Source organism: Rattus norvegicus, chromosome 10, assembly GCF_021556685.1.
Source record: "Rattus norvegicus strain SHRSP/BbbUtx chromosome 10, alternate assembly SHRSP_T2T, whole genome shotgun sequence".
In the NCBI taxonomy this organism is placed as follows: Eukaryota; Metazoa; Chordata; class Mammalia; order Rodentia; family Muridae; genus Rattus; species Rattus norvegicus.
The window spans coordinates 90165480-90180143 of record NC_141543.1 but is presented as its reverse complement, the minus strand read 5'-3'; the positions used below and the strand labels follow the sequence as shown (position 1 = coordinate 90180143).

The following is a 14664-nucleotide window of genomic DNA, read 5'->3' as shown; positions in this document are numbered from 1 at the left end:
AAAAGAGAGACACTGTGTCCTAGATGGGTCCAGTTTTACTTAGAATCTTATACATGGCTTCTCAGTGCTCAGGGAGTTAATTATAAAAGTACAGGTATCTCGTCAGGAATGGAGCTTGCTGGCATGCTCTGGTGCTTGCCGAACGTGCACGAGGCCCTGGATTCAGTCCCCAGCGCTACATAGATAACGTATGGTAGCATCCACCTGGAATCCCAGCACAACGGAAGTGGAAGCAACAGGCTCAGGAGTTCACGGCTGCACTCTTTTTTTTTTTTTTTTTTTTTTTTTTTTTCAGAGCTGGGGACCGAACCCAGGGCCTTGCGCTCGATAGGCAAGCGCTCTACCACTGAGCTAAATCCCCAACCCCACGGCTGCACTCTCTTAAGTTTGCACTGTGTGTGCAAATTTTTGAGACAGGGTTTCTCTCTGTAGCCCTACATGTCCTGGAACTGGTACTGTAGACCAGGTTAGCCTCAAACTCAGAGGTCCACCAGCCTCTGGGTCCCAAGTGCTGGGATTAAAGGCATGTGCTAGGCCACCTGGGAGTACATGAGACAAAACAAAAAAGCATTTATCTTTTAAAAGATGACTACCTTAGCCATTTTTGACAACTTAGTCAATTACTAGATGGAATCAATAATATTGGAGCGACTGGTTAATCCCTCTAGATAAAATGGTTAATTTACTTCCTTCCTTAATATATGACACAAAATTCTGTCAAAATAGAGAGTTTTGTTTTTATGGTGGAGATCAAGTCTGGAGTGTGGTGGATATTCTGGGAATTGTACCAAAGCTACCACCCACTCGAGACCAAATGCTTAGATGTCAGAGATTAGAAAGTGTTTCTCAGGGTGGAGAAAGGTGGCTGTCCACAAAGCCTGACCTGACTTGGATCTCCAGGACCCACGCGGTGGACAAAACTGACGCCCTCGAGGCCTCCTCTGGCTTCCACACAGGCAAATGACTTCTTCCCCTCCCCCAACACACACACACAGAGAAATGCATTTCGTGTTTGTAGGAGCAGAGAGCACTGATGAGCTGCTCAGTGGTTAAGAGGAGCTGGGTTCAATTCCCCTTTCCCAGGGGAGGCTCACAGCCATCTGTAACTCCAGTAGCAGGGAATCGTGACACACATGGGGTGCACGAACAAACATATTTGCTAGAGTTTCAGTGACAAAGTGAGCAGTTATCTATGTCCAGGGCCGGGGACTGAACAACAGGTCTAAACATGGCAAATGCTCACTGGGCACAGCTGTACCCTTGACAGGTTGGACCTTGCTGAGTGGAAAGCAGCAGCTTCGAGGCAAGAAACACAGTCTGGTGAGAGAAAACCACAAATTCACAAAGGAAAAATCAGAAAAGGTTTGCTCTGGCTGGTCACATGTGCTTGTGACTAGAGAAGTTAGTACCTTGACTAGTCACTCTTCCTCGTGCTAATATTCAAGGCCTGGGGGTTGGGGATTTAGCTCAGTGGTAGAGCGCTTGCCTAGCAACCACAAGGCCCTGGGTTCGGTCCCCAGCTCCGAAAAAAAGAAAAAAGAAAAAAAAATGTTCAAGGCCTTTTCTTTTTTTAAAGAAAACCTATCACTAACAACTCGATGGTTACAGAAATGTAGACTCTTCTTTAGAGAATTTGGTTGTTTTCCTATATGTATGAAGCATGACATAGTTATTTATTATAAACAGTTATTCAGAGAAGGGATTCAAACCCTGTATTAAGGGACTGGGGAGATGGCTAGGTGGGCGGAGTGCATGCTAAGTTAGGCTTACAGCCCTCCCCATGACCTCAGCATTGGGGAGCCATGAGTCTCCAGGGGACTCAGCCACCCTAGCTGCAACTGAGCTCTGGGTTCAGTAGAGTCTCAAAAGCTAGGTGGGAGAATGAGAAAACCACCCAGTATTGACTCCTGGCCGCCGTACAGGCGAGTGTGCCCACCCAAACACCGACATACACGTCTAGTGTACCCACCAAAAACAAACAAAACTAGCGATACGTGAGCCGTCCAGACCTATCCATATCTAGACTTCCTCCACAATTCCACTTCGCTAAGTTGTGTGAACAAGGGCTGGTGTGGCGGTGCAGGCCTGCGACCCCAGCTTCTTCAGTAGTACCAAGAGGCTCTATACGGCTCTAGCCCATCTCAAAAGTAAAAAGATGAAACACACCTAGGGACGGCTCAGCAGGTAGGAGTTTGACCCTTCTTACAGAGGACCTGTTCAGTCATCTGCACATGCATCGGGCGGTTCGTACGCAGCTGTATTTCCAGGGGATCCAATACCTCTGGCCTCCTAGGGTATCTGCCCTTCCATGTCTACACTCCTCTCAACGCAGAAACATAATGAAAAGTAATAAAAGTTAAACCTAAAAACATACGTCCAGAGCCAGTCATCGAGTCGAGCATCTAACTCAAGTTCAAGGCCAGACTGGACAATTCGAGAGCTGTCCATCTTGCAAACAACAGGTATCCATTAAAGCGCTATTTACACAGGTGGGCAATTGGGACCAGCACTGATGTCAGCCACAGGGTCACTGAGATTGAGCCAGATGCGGTGGCTGTCGCCTGTAACCCTAGCACTGCGGAGACGGAAGGATCTCTGCCAGTTCTGAGTCCAGCCCAGAGTGAGACCATGCCTCAGAAGGAAAAACAAAACACTTCATTTCTCATCTGCAGTGAACCACACAGCCACTAAACACCTTTCGCCCTGTATACTTAACACAAAAACATCCTCAAGCTGGCGTTTGCTTCTTATTGCTGGGATAAACACCAGTGACACCCCCCCCCCCCAAAAAAAAAAGTACCTCAGAGAGGAAAGTGTTTGTTTGGCTTGCCATCACCGAAGGAAGGAAGCAGGAACCTGGAGGCAGGAACTAAGGCAGAGACCATGGAGGAGTGCTGCTTACTAGAGTGCTCTCAGGCCTGCATTCAGCTACATTTTTATACAACGAGACCCCCTTCTCAGGGATGGCACCACCCATAGTGCAGTGCGCGGGACCCTCCCATGTCAATCATGAATTCTAAAAACTATCCCACAGGCTTGCGTGCAGGCAGTTAAGGTTCCCTCTTCCCAGATTCCCGTAGCTTGTGTTAAACTCACAAACTAACCAGCATAATAGCCGAAGCGGAGCTCGACCCCTGATCCTCTTGCCTCTACCTCCCAAATGCTGGGATACAGCATGCAGCGTCACACCCAGCATAGCGTATTTGACTTCTGGAAAACTTCATTCCAGTGCATGGTCCTCAGACCAGCCGTCACAGCACCACCCACAGCACGGGGGGCGGGGGGGCTGCAGAGATGGCTCAGGGGTTAAGAGCACTGACCGCCCTTCCACAGAACTCTGGTTCAATCTTCAGCAACCACATGGCTGCTAACAAGAGTCTGCCACTCCAGTTCCAGGGCATCTGAACTGGCCTCCACCAATACTGCACGCACGTGGTACACAGATACTCCTGCAGGCGGAAAACCCAGACGCGTCAAATAAGAATTGTAGCTTTTTGTTATTTTGTTCGTTAGAAAGTAAGGAACAAAAGGGGGGGGGGGAGTGTGTATTGAGCACATATCAGAATTCTGGGCTCAAAAAGACTTTTTCTTTAAAATGATGCTCAGCTGGGGAGGTGACTTGGGAACTGATCACTCTTCTTAGGAACTGAAAACAATGAGTTTTCTTGTTTGTTCAGGTGGGTGTTCCAGCTCTTTAGCCTGGGTTTGCCTTGACCCCTTCTCCCTCAGGCACCACATCAGGCTGTTTGAAAGCCTTTACCTCTGCATGCTAACAGGCCTCATCAGACACCTCAGAGCCAACCATGGATCTGCTGTCCACACCTACGGGTCACTTGTTCCTGTTCCATTCCCCCTAGAAGCAGAATAAACCAGTGTCCCGGTCTTCGTGCTTAGCTTCTTTTATTTAGTACGACAATGTCTTGCATTTTATTCCTAGTTAGGGGCTGGGGATGGCTCAGTGGGTAGAGGAGTTTGCCACACAAACCTGAAAATCAGAGTTTGTGCCCCAAAACCCAAACAAAAATGGAAGATCTGACTCCACAGAAATGTCCTCTGACCTCCAGGTTTGCCGTGGGACATGAACCCCTACCCCACAATGATGTCTTTTGAAAAATAAGTGTTAGTGAGTTAGAGAGATGGCTCAGTGGGTAGGACCAGGGTTCAACTCCGAGCACCTACACGGTAGTTCAACTCTCTCCGTAACTCCATTCCCAGGAATCTTATACTTTCTGTGACCGCCTCAGGGCACGAGCTCTCATGTGGCACGAAGACACGCATACAGGCAAAGCACTCCTATACATAAAACTAAAAATACGGAAGAAAGCCAGACAGGGTGACCCACACCTTTAACCACAGCACTTGGGGAACAGAGGCAGGATGATCTCTGAGTTTGAGGGCTGCATAGCCTGGTCTACATAGCAAGTTCCAGGACAGCCAGGAGATATATATGTACGTATATATGTGTGTATGTGTGTATATACATATATACATATGACAAGACAAGCAGTGATGAGTGCAAAATCTTTAAAATAAAAATGTTAAATAAAATTTAAAATGTACCTATACTGCATATATCAGTAGTTCCTTTTTCAAAACAGACAAAAAAATTACTTTCTTTTTTATTATTGCCGAGTATTACTCCATTGTACAGGTTTGTTTATCCAGCCACCTGTTGATGGATATTTGGGTCATTTCCAGGTTGGACCTGTTCTCTATGGGTGGAATTCCTGGCATGGGACCTCTGGGTCCCGTGTTTAACTTTATAAACCGAAGAGCTGTCTTTCCAAACTCGGGTTCATTTATACTCCCTCTTACATTTTTCCTGGAAAATCAGACGTGTTTCTTTGGTATAAAATGTCACACTCATTCACCTCAGGTTTCCCAGTATATCCTCAAATCAAAAGACGTGCCAGAAAATGTCATTTTAGCAGGAGGAAAGGAAGCCCAGCCTACAGGTGAACTTTCTAAGGTCCGTCTCAAGCTTGGTCCTTTGGATGGAGAGAGGCTGCCGAGGAGGATACGGCTGTGGTCCACCAGTGCCTTGGTTTCGGGTGGAGCTGATTCCTGTTCTGCCTACATCATCTTCCTCAGCAGATAGACCTCGGAGTGTTGTCAGGATCACACCAACGACAGGATCTTATGCCTCGGGAAATGGCAGCTAGGAGCAGTCTGTGTGTGGCGATGTGGCTGCTTGTATATGCACACAGAGACGCAGGGTTTGCTGTTTGCTTTGAGACAGAGTCTTGCTCTGTCATCCAGGATAGCCTTGAACTTGCCCCCTGATTTAACATCCAAAATATAGGAATTACCAATCTGTGCTACCGTCTGGCCGCCTTTATCTTGAAGTTCACAAACACCAGCCAGCCAGGCTGAGCTTTGCGGAGAGGGACTTTGAAATATGTTTTGTTTTTAAGGATTTTCTTTAAAATTTAAGTTTAGGAGTATTTAACCTGCATGTATGTGTGTTCACCACATATGTACCTGGTGCCTGAGGAGGACAAAAGGCAGCCTTGGATCCCTGGAACTGGGGTTACAAATTGTGAGCTGACGTGTGGGCACTGGGAACCAAACCTGAGTTCTCTGTAAGTTCTCCCAATCGCTGAGCTGTCTCTCCAGCCCCAAAAGATGCTACTTAAAGAGTCAAGCCCAGGGCTGGAGAGATGGCCAGGACTACACAGAGAAACCCTGTCTTGAAAAATCAACCAATGGGGCTGGAGCGATGGCTCAGTGGTTAAGAGCACTGACTGCTTTTCCAGAGGTCCTGAGTTCAATTCCCAGCAACCACATGGTGCTCATAGCCATCTGTAAAGAGATCCGATGCCCTCTTCTGGTGAGTCTGAAGACAGCTACAGTGTACTTATATATAATAAATAAATCCTTTTAAAAAAGAGTCAAGAGCGCTTACCTAGGAAGCGCAAGGCCCTGGGTTCGGTCCCCAGCTCCGAAAAAAAAAAAAACAACAAAAAAATAAAAAATAAAAAAATAAAAAAGTCAAGCCCAAACTGGATACAGATCACAGTGCTCCCTCAGTAAGCACAAGGACAACACACACACACACACACACACACACACACACACACACACACACACACATCTATAAATATAACAAATGTTTCTAAGAGGGTCGGTCAGCAAGATGCTTCAGGGGGTAAAAGCACTTGCTACACAAGCTCCCTGACCACCTGAGTTTGGACCCTGAACTCTCCAGAGACATCATGTGGAGCAAGTCTTAGGCAATGTCCCCATGGTGTCGACTGCATGATGGTTGCAGTCCTTTGTCCTTCTTTGTGAGGAAGTCACTACCCTCTCGGTTAATTAAGCCACTGGTTACGACCAAACCAAATAGTATAGAATTCCAAAGGGGGTATCCAAACAGAAGGAGATGGGTTCTAACTGTAAGAACTGCAGCACACAGAAGCCAAGGCCTTGCAGTCATGAGCTGTCCTGGGATGAGGGGGACATGAGGCTGTGAAAGGTTCAAAGGCTCAGGTGTCAGTGGCTTTTTTTTTTTTTTTTTCCGGAGCTGGGGACCGAAATCCAGGGCCTTGCGCTTCCTAGGCAAGCGCTCTACCACTGAGCTAAATCCCCAACCCCCATGTGTCAGTGGCTTTTAAGTGTCGCACTTTCCCTCTTAACCCAGCTAGCTCCCAAATAATTGAGACTGGATTGTTATATTTGTTTAACAAGCTTTAAGGGCACAACGACTGAGCAGTAGCTTTCTATCTTAATCCTCTAAACTAATCTGGCTACCTCCCAGTCAGAATCCCAGTGACACTTGCATTTTAGTACGGATCTGGTTCTCTGGACTCCAGATGTTTTCTCATGGCGTCTCCAGGACTCTCTCCCCCTGTCTAATCCTCACGTCTTTCTCCTTCCTGCCTCTCCTGGCTGGGAGGAAGTCCAACCCTATTGGCTGATCAGCTCTTATTGACAAATCAGAGAATAAATGGGGAGCAGTGCTAATACAACATTGAGGCAGGAGATAATTAGACTAAGCCTCGAAACCAGACATGGAGGCAGGGAGGTCAGCATTTGAATAATAAAGATAATCTTTACAGAGTCTACAAACAACGACTCACGATATTACGCCTACACTCAAGAGCTATGCAGGTTTGAAGGTAGCTACAGAAGGACCGGAAATGCTGGAGAGCTCCCACCCCTGACCCCACTCGGGAGCTGGCCCTTCTGCGCAGGCCTGTGCATTTTGCATGGAAATCTCATACTGACTACAACACTTACTGGACAGAAGGCCCGGAGAACAGGGAGAGCAGTCGGTCCTGGATTGGCTCTGACTGTGCCACCCCCTTTATCCGCCCAACGCGGACAGCTCAGTGTCTACTGTGGCTCCTAGCGATCGAGGGGCTGGGGGGGGCATGGAAGGGAGCGCCCAAAGTCCCACCACTAATAGCGCTTATACGTTTAACTGAACAGACAAATAAAATACCTAATGATCAATACAGAGGAGAAAGGCAGGAGGGGATTAAGTTCAAATATAACAATACCACTGAGAAGGCCTGGAATGATTCCATACAGCCTCGGGGTTTTTTTGGGGGGGTGGGGGGGAGCTTATTTGTTTCTTTTTCAAAACTGCCGCCCTGTGTCTGTTACGGCACTGTTATGAACCTATTAGATACGAACATGTCCACGTCCCTGTGTATGTCCACGTGTGACTGATACAGGACTATGGCTCCCCAGCCAGACTGAAGTGTCTGGGACACAAACAGGGGAGCACTCTCTCATCCCAGCCCTTCTTCAAGCAGGGCCAAGAAGGGCCAATGCCACCAGCTCTGGGTATTGTCAGCAACACCTTCCAGGCTGCCCGCTGCTATCTGGGAAGGGGACCGGGTCCTGGAGACTGTCGAGTCTCCTCTGGCATCGGGAGCTAGGTGGGGGGACAGGACAGAGTGACGATGGCGCTCCATCTACTGCTCCACCCCAGCTATCACCGTGGCACTTTCCCACTCCCTGCAGTGCCACACAGGGCGGGATAGGGTGGGGTCTGGTGGGCTTTTTCCAGCCTGACGAAGCAGGAGTAATGGGACTGGGGCCCTTCCTGGGCAGTTAGGAGAGAAGAGATGTGACCCCGAGCCTCCACAGCTGAGGACAGGGAGCAGACGACAGCGCGGCCGGAAGCGAGTTGCAGGGGTCGACCGTGCTCCACCTCACATCCTGTTTTCAGAATGTGGGGTTCCAGCACGTGCTATTTTCTCGGCTCTTATCCAGGGTAGCACCCCCACACCCAGGCCTGTTCCTAAGAGACCCTGCAGGAGGATGGAAATGTTTAAGGGCACACCCAAGCTGGCGTTAACCAAAAGTTTTTCCAGGCGGGGCTGGACCCCTGACCGAGCCAATCGGCAGAGAACACATCTCCCATCAAGGACCCACAGACAGATAGAAATCCATGCGGGTCTTTGTATTGACTCAGGGAGAAAATCTTCCAGAGTATGAGGACTAATGACCTTTCCCTTCATAGGAATAAACACAGCCCACCTCAGTGCTGGCAGCCTCCGGCCCACGCAAGACGCAAGACGCCGGGGAGGCCCCGCCCAGCTAATGTGAGGAGACAGTTTTCCCTTGCATGCTGCAGCGAGCATGCGGCCCAGAACCATTGAGGCCAAGTGTGAGTGCGCACGGTCTGCCTTTCTCTGACCGCACATCTGTGACTCTCTAAGCCTCTGTTTCCCCAGATGTAAATGGCGCGCCCTCCTGCCTGGGATGCTGAAGAATGAATGAGTGGGTGGCTGTGCTAGACAGAAGGAAGAGACCAAAAAAAAAAAAATTCTTCCCGGTCCACTCAGGTCCCCCATGGATCCTTTACTGTGGCCTGGCATCTCCCTGCCCCTAGACTGGTAGAAACCACTCCACATTAGAAAACCCTTGGTGGGGGGTTGGGGATTTAGCTCAGTGGTAGAGCGCTTGCCTAGGAAGCGCAAGGCCCTGGGTTCAGTCCCCAGCTCCGGAAAAAAAGAACCAAAAAAAAAAAAAAAAAAAAAAAAAAAACCCTTGGTGGAAGCTTTTTGCCTGCTGTTGACCTTATGAAGTTCCAACACTCCTCATGGTGAAGCTAGACATGGCTGGGAAGGAGAGACCAGAGCCTCGGCTTAACCACGGGAGCCAGCTGCCACCCACACCTTCAGGACATCAGTTCGCCCGGAGTTTTCCCAGGCATCGGGTTTTGGGTTTCTCTAAATACACTTGAGACCTGATCGTTAAGATGGACAGCTACTGGGGATGGGGCGTACATACCTAATGTCCTGGCACTGGGGAGACTGAGGCAGGAGGATCAATTACTTAGGGGCAGCCGGGCCTACATGGTAAGGTCTGGGCCAGCTTAAACTACTCAGCGAGACTCTGTCTCAGAACAAAGTAAGATGGGTCTCAGAGTCTAGCTGGCTCAAGTGACAGACCAAGAGATCTTAGCTCTAATGACCTAACTGGCTCACCCAAGGTCCAATAGTGGCAGGGCCAAAAGCCAAAAAAGAAAAAAAAAAGGCCATCAGATATTTGCTGTTCCCTAAAATCCGAGGTATCTCTCTCCGGCCTACCAGACCACCTTCAAAAGGGGGTTCAGTCACTTGTGGTGGACTTAGTCTTCAGTTTGGGGAGTCTGTCAGGAGAGAGGTCCCATGATTGATCTCCCTGGCTTCCTCAATTAAAAACAAACAAACAAACTACGAGGCTCTAGTTTGCCTCAGCCCATGGTCAGATGGAGTCATGGCTACGGATGGGCATAGGGGCTAAGGGGTGGAAAAGGAGGGCAGGGAGGACCCAGCAGGGGGTGTGGCCCTGGATCTATTCCCAGGGTGGAGCCAGACCACAGGTCACCCTGTCCCTTTAAGAGAAGGGGGAGAGCTAGCCCCTCTCAGCCATACTTGTCCTATCGTCCATCCCAGCCAAATCCAAAAAGGAAAATGAAAGAGGGACCCAGAGGGACAGGCCCCAGCTGTCTCCCAAGGTCCTCCGCTCAGCTCTAAGGCCCAGGTCCCAGGGTAAGTGGGGTTGGGGACATCTAGAGGCCACTAAGGGTCTACAGGGACGTGGTGTATTCCGTGTGTCTGGGGAAGCTTACAGGAGATGCTTGACAACTGCTGTCAGAGAAGAGTAGAGGGGGCTGTTCCCGGTCTCCTTGGCTGAGGTGGGAGAGGAAGGGAGGATGGAGGGTGAGAGATCCCTAAGTTAGGACAACAGGCTTCTGTGTCAGCCTCCAACCCTGAAGGGCGTTCCTTCCCTGCTGCGAGGTGAGAGAGAAAGAAGACAGTGGGGGCTTAACTGGGCCAGGCCCTCCCCTTGCTCCCAGGGGTCTCAAACAGAAGGAATGTGAAATTCCAGACGCCAGCAGCCGCTCTTGCTCCTGGAAATTATCCTGGTGCAAAAAGCCAGGCCAGCAAGGTTGGCCCTGCAGAAGAACCTAGAATCTGGGAGACCTCAGGATCTCCCTAGCCAATCATGCCCGTGGCCTGGGGTGCTGGGGAATCCCTCCTCAGTCCCCCTCTATGCCCAGATGAAGGAATCCCATAATTGAGGCTGGCCTATCCTCACACTCATTGAACCCCATAAAATCTCCTTCCCCTAGCGCCCTCCGATATTAGAGATTGTTGAGGGAGGGGGATGGGAGGGGGCTTCAGTCCGTCCCAGCCTGACTACCCCCTTTCTCGTCCCCAGCACCATGGGGGAGTGGGCGTTCCTAGGCTCCCTGCTGGACGCCGTGCAGCTGCAGTCGCCGCTCGTGGGTCGCCTCTGGCTGGTGATCATGCTGATCTTCCGCATCCTGGTGCTGGCCACGGTGGGAGGTGCGGTGTTCGAGGACGAGCAGGAGGAGTTCGTGTGTAACACGCTGCAGCCGGGTTGTCGCCAGACCTGCTACGACCGCGCCTTCCCGGTGTCCCACTACCGCTTCTGGCTGTTCCACATCCTGCTGCTGTCGGCCCCGCCGGTGCTGTTCGTCATCTACTCCATGCACCAGGCCAGCAAGGAGGCGGGTGGCGCGCAGCCGGCCCCGCCGTGCGCGCGCGGGCGTGCCGAGGTGCCGTGCTCCCCGTGCGCCCTGCGCGCCCGCCGCGCGCGCCGCTGCTACCTGCTGAGCGTGGCTCTGCGCCTGCTCGCCGAGCTGGCCTTCCTGGGCGGCCAGGCGCTGCTCTATGGCTTCCGCGTGGCCCCGCACTACGCGTGCGCCGGGCCACCTTGTCCGCACACGGTCGACTGTTTCGTGAGCCGGCCCACCGAGAAGACGGTCTTCGTGGTCTTCTACTTCGCCGTCGGGCTGCTGTCGGCGCTGCTCAGCGTGGCGGAGCTGGGCCACCTGCTCTGGAAGGGTCGCCAGCGAGCCAAGCTGCTCCCGCCGCCGCCGCCGTCGCCCTCTCTGCCTTCACAGCGCGGGGATCCGGACCCCTTCGGCCCGCCAGCCTACGCGCACCGCTCACCGGCCGGCGACAGCGAGGGCGAGGGCGGCAGCGGCCACAGCAAAGCGTCGCTGGCCACCGTGCGCCAGGACCTGGCCATCTAGCGGCGAGATCGGAGGCTGGATGTCAGCACCTGGGTCTTTGGAGGCAGAAGACGTGGCTTCTGAAAGACTGCATAGGACCCTGCCTGAGCAGAAGATGAACAGAGGGGGCCCCCTGAGCGGAAAATACGCAGAGTGGAACGCCGGGGTTTGGGTGAGGGTGGTGTCGCTAGTTATAGCATCCGTGTTGAATCGGGGAGGCTCCTCCATGCTGTGATCCCAGAAGAAAGGAAAGACACCGAGGGTCCCCTGAGAGGAGGCAAACAAGCAGTGGGCGACTTGATTGTTGCACAAGGGACAAAACCGACAGTGATGGCAACATTCCCAGGTCCCCCGCTAATTCAGAGAAAAGTGATTCTCTGTGAGCGCTGTGCACACAAGCACACCTGGACACACTCAGATAGGTTGGTTGTTCGAGAACAGTAAACCTTTGTGAGCTGTGTATGTGTTTGCATGTGTACGCTTGTGAGGGTCCGCACACACGTGTGTACACAAGTATTCACCTCCTCAGTGACGGGAAATACAGACTCCGGTTCATGCTTGTGTGCACAGACACGCACATGTATGTCCTTGAGGGTGGATACATGCACCCATCCTGTATAAGCTCTGTGTACACACACACACACACACACACACACACACACACACACATTCTGTGTGTGCATCTGCCATCACTGCCAGTCACTCCCAGAACCCAAAACCGGGGCAGCCAAGATGGCCTCCTCCCTATTCAACCTAACCCAGCCACCTGTGAGGGCATCAGTGTCCCCCATAGCAACAGACTGGTTCAATCATCAGCCTGTATATCTGTGCTCTGCACCCGGTGACCAGGCAGGGTAGCCAAGCCCCACAGTGGAGGGAGACTGGGAGTGGGGGTGGACTTGAAACAATGTTGTTCTTTTGGCTTAGTTCATCTCTGGTCCCACCCATCACTGTTCCTGTGATCTGTAAACAGGCCTGAGTCCTTTCCACCCTCAAGGAAAACTGCCCTTCAATGAGAGATGTTTGAGTCCCCATTCCCTTGCAACTAGCCCTACTTCTCCCAGACTTTCAAAGAGATGCCACACAGCTATGGCTCGGTCACACCTCTCTGTCTGTCCTCTCACCTGCCTTCCTCCTTTGTCACCTGTGTGGCCATTCTGAATAGTCTCACCGGGACCAAGTGATAAATCCTGACAGAGCAGGGCTGACGCCTTCCGTAGCACCTGTGGCTCTGTCAGGTTGCCCAGGCCCTGCTTTAAGCCCCCATACCCCAAACTGTTCATTCTCTCCCACACCAGCCTTCCTCTGTCCTTTATGAGCTGATCTCTCACCTGAGAGCTTCCTGTATAGCCTTACTTGGCGGGGGGGGGGGGGGGGGGGGGGGGGGGGGCGTTTCCCTGTCCTTGGAGTACAACCAGCTTTTTCCACCAGGCTTCCTGCACACTGGGCTCCCCTTGGTTGGGCCTCCACCCCCACCTTGCCATCTGTCAAACCAGCCTGAAGTTTCTGTCCCCAGCAAGCATGCCCACGTGGGATGCCAGTTTTAGTCACGCTTCAGGTGCAGTCTTACTTCACGAAGCCCTTCCCCCCACCACTGCCAGTCCTTGTTGTTTGGACTCATTTGAAGGAAACTCGTGCCTCCAGGCATGGCTTTCTCTGCCCCAAGCTAGAGTCAGGCGTCCTGTGTTCCAGCCCTGTACCATCTGGGCATGACATTTAGTAAGTCACTCCATCACGACACTGAAGCTCATGCCCGCCCTCCCCGTGGACATGCCTGGCTCTCAGATGTTGAGTAGCTCTTTGTCTATAGCCTGGAGCCCTCCACATGAGCATACTTGTGGATGTGCAGCTGCCATTCAAAGGTAGTCAGTCACTCAACAAATATTGATTCAAGATCGGCATCATTCAATACAATTGCATATGAGGCACAATGTAAATTTACTGTTTGGTTTGATTTTGATTTTTGAGATAGGATCTCTCCACATAGCCCTGGCTGGCTAGGAACTCACTACGTAGACCAGGCTGGCTTCAAATTCAATGAGCTCCGACTGCTTCTGTCCCTTACTGCCGGAATTAAAGGCATGCATACACCACCATGTCCGTCCAATTTACAATGTAATTTCCAATTTTCATTCAACCACATTAAAAAAGCAAAAGGGGGGCTGGGGATTTAGCTCAGTGGTAGAGCGCTTGCCTAGGAAGCGCAAGGCCCTGGGTTCGGTCCCCAGCTCCGGGGGGGAAAAAAAAAACCAAAAAAAAAAAAAAATAATAATAATAAAGCAAAAGGAAACAGGCATGGTTGGTGTAAGTAGTGTGATTTTCTTTAACCCACTTTATCCAAAAATAGTATCATTTGAGTGCATCATCCATGTCTGGATGGATCACGGAGGTATTTCCTGTCCTTTTTCTCACACAAATCTAGAGCGTACTTTCCACATAAGGCGCATGCCAGTTCAAACCAGCCCAATCTGCACACATGCAGCACAGATCCGGATGTTGGGCTATCGGATGGTACCTCTGTCCTCGCAGAGTTTGCATTCTGGTGGGAAAGACATCAGAAAAGATAAGGGGAGAGCGATGTTCCTGAGGAGGTGACACTTAAGAGACCAGTCATGAAGCCGTTTCCAAGAAAAGCATTCAGGTGGTCAGTGCCAAATCCCTGAGGTGGAGGTTTGCCAAAGCCAGCGGAGACAAGTGTGGCTGGAGTTGAGTGAACACCGATGACTGTGGTAGGGAGTGGCCAGCAACTTAGAAACAGTCCGACTGTTCTTAATCGTTCCTCTCCATTACTGGCTCCTCCATCCCGTGGGACCTCCTCTGCCAGCTGTAGTCCTGCCATCTTCAGCTTATTTTCTGTAAGGTACCAGTCACCTACACCTCCCCTTTGACTTTGTCATCAGCATCTCCTGTGTCTGCTCTGTTCAACCCCTGCAGACGCTGCTCAGGACCACACGTGCCTAGAGCTGCCCACAGCCTTTGCTCCCGCCCCGCCCCGCCAGCTCCTTCTGAACACCGTCTTGCCAGCGTTAATCTCCTTTCAGGGTTGAATCTTGCTCCTGCCACCCCTGTCCCAGCCTCTGCAAACACACCTTCTCCATATCCACTCACACACAGATGCGAGCCGCTGACAAACTCTGATCATTAAAAGCCACCGGATTACCCCCATCCCACACAGTTACTGT

The 14664-nt window shown here is 51.3% G+C and overlaps 1 protein-coding gene across 1 annotated transcript; it reads left to right on the top strand.

Annotated features, from left to right (window-relative positions):
- The first annotated feature begins 10666 nt into the window (after window positions 1-10666).
- On the top strand, window positions 10667-11503 carry Gjd3 (gap junction protein, delta 3). Its single transcript, NM_001100765.1, has one exon. The coding sequence runs from the start codon at window positions 10667-10669 to the stop codon at window positions 11501-11503; it is 837 nt and encodes a 278-aa protein (NP_001094235.1).
- The last annotated feature ends 3161 nt before the right edge of the window (window positions 11504-14664 follow it).

Coding starts and splice junctions, on each gene's coding strand:
- Gjd3 (NM_001100765.1), top strand. CDS start 10,667: ATGGGGGAGTGGGCGTTCCTAGGCTCCCTGCTGGACGCCGTGCAGCTG.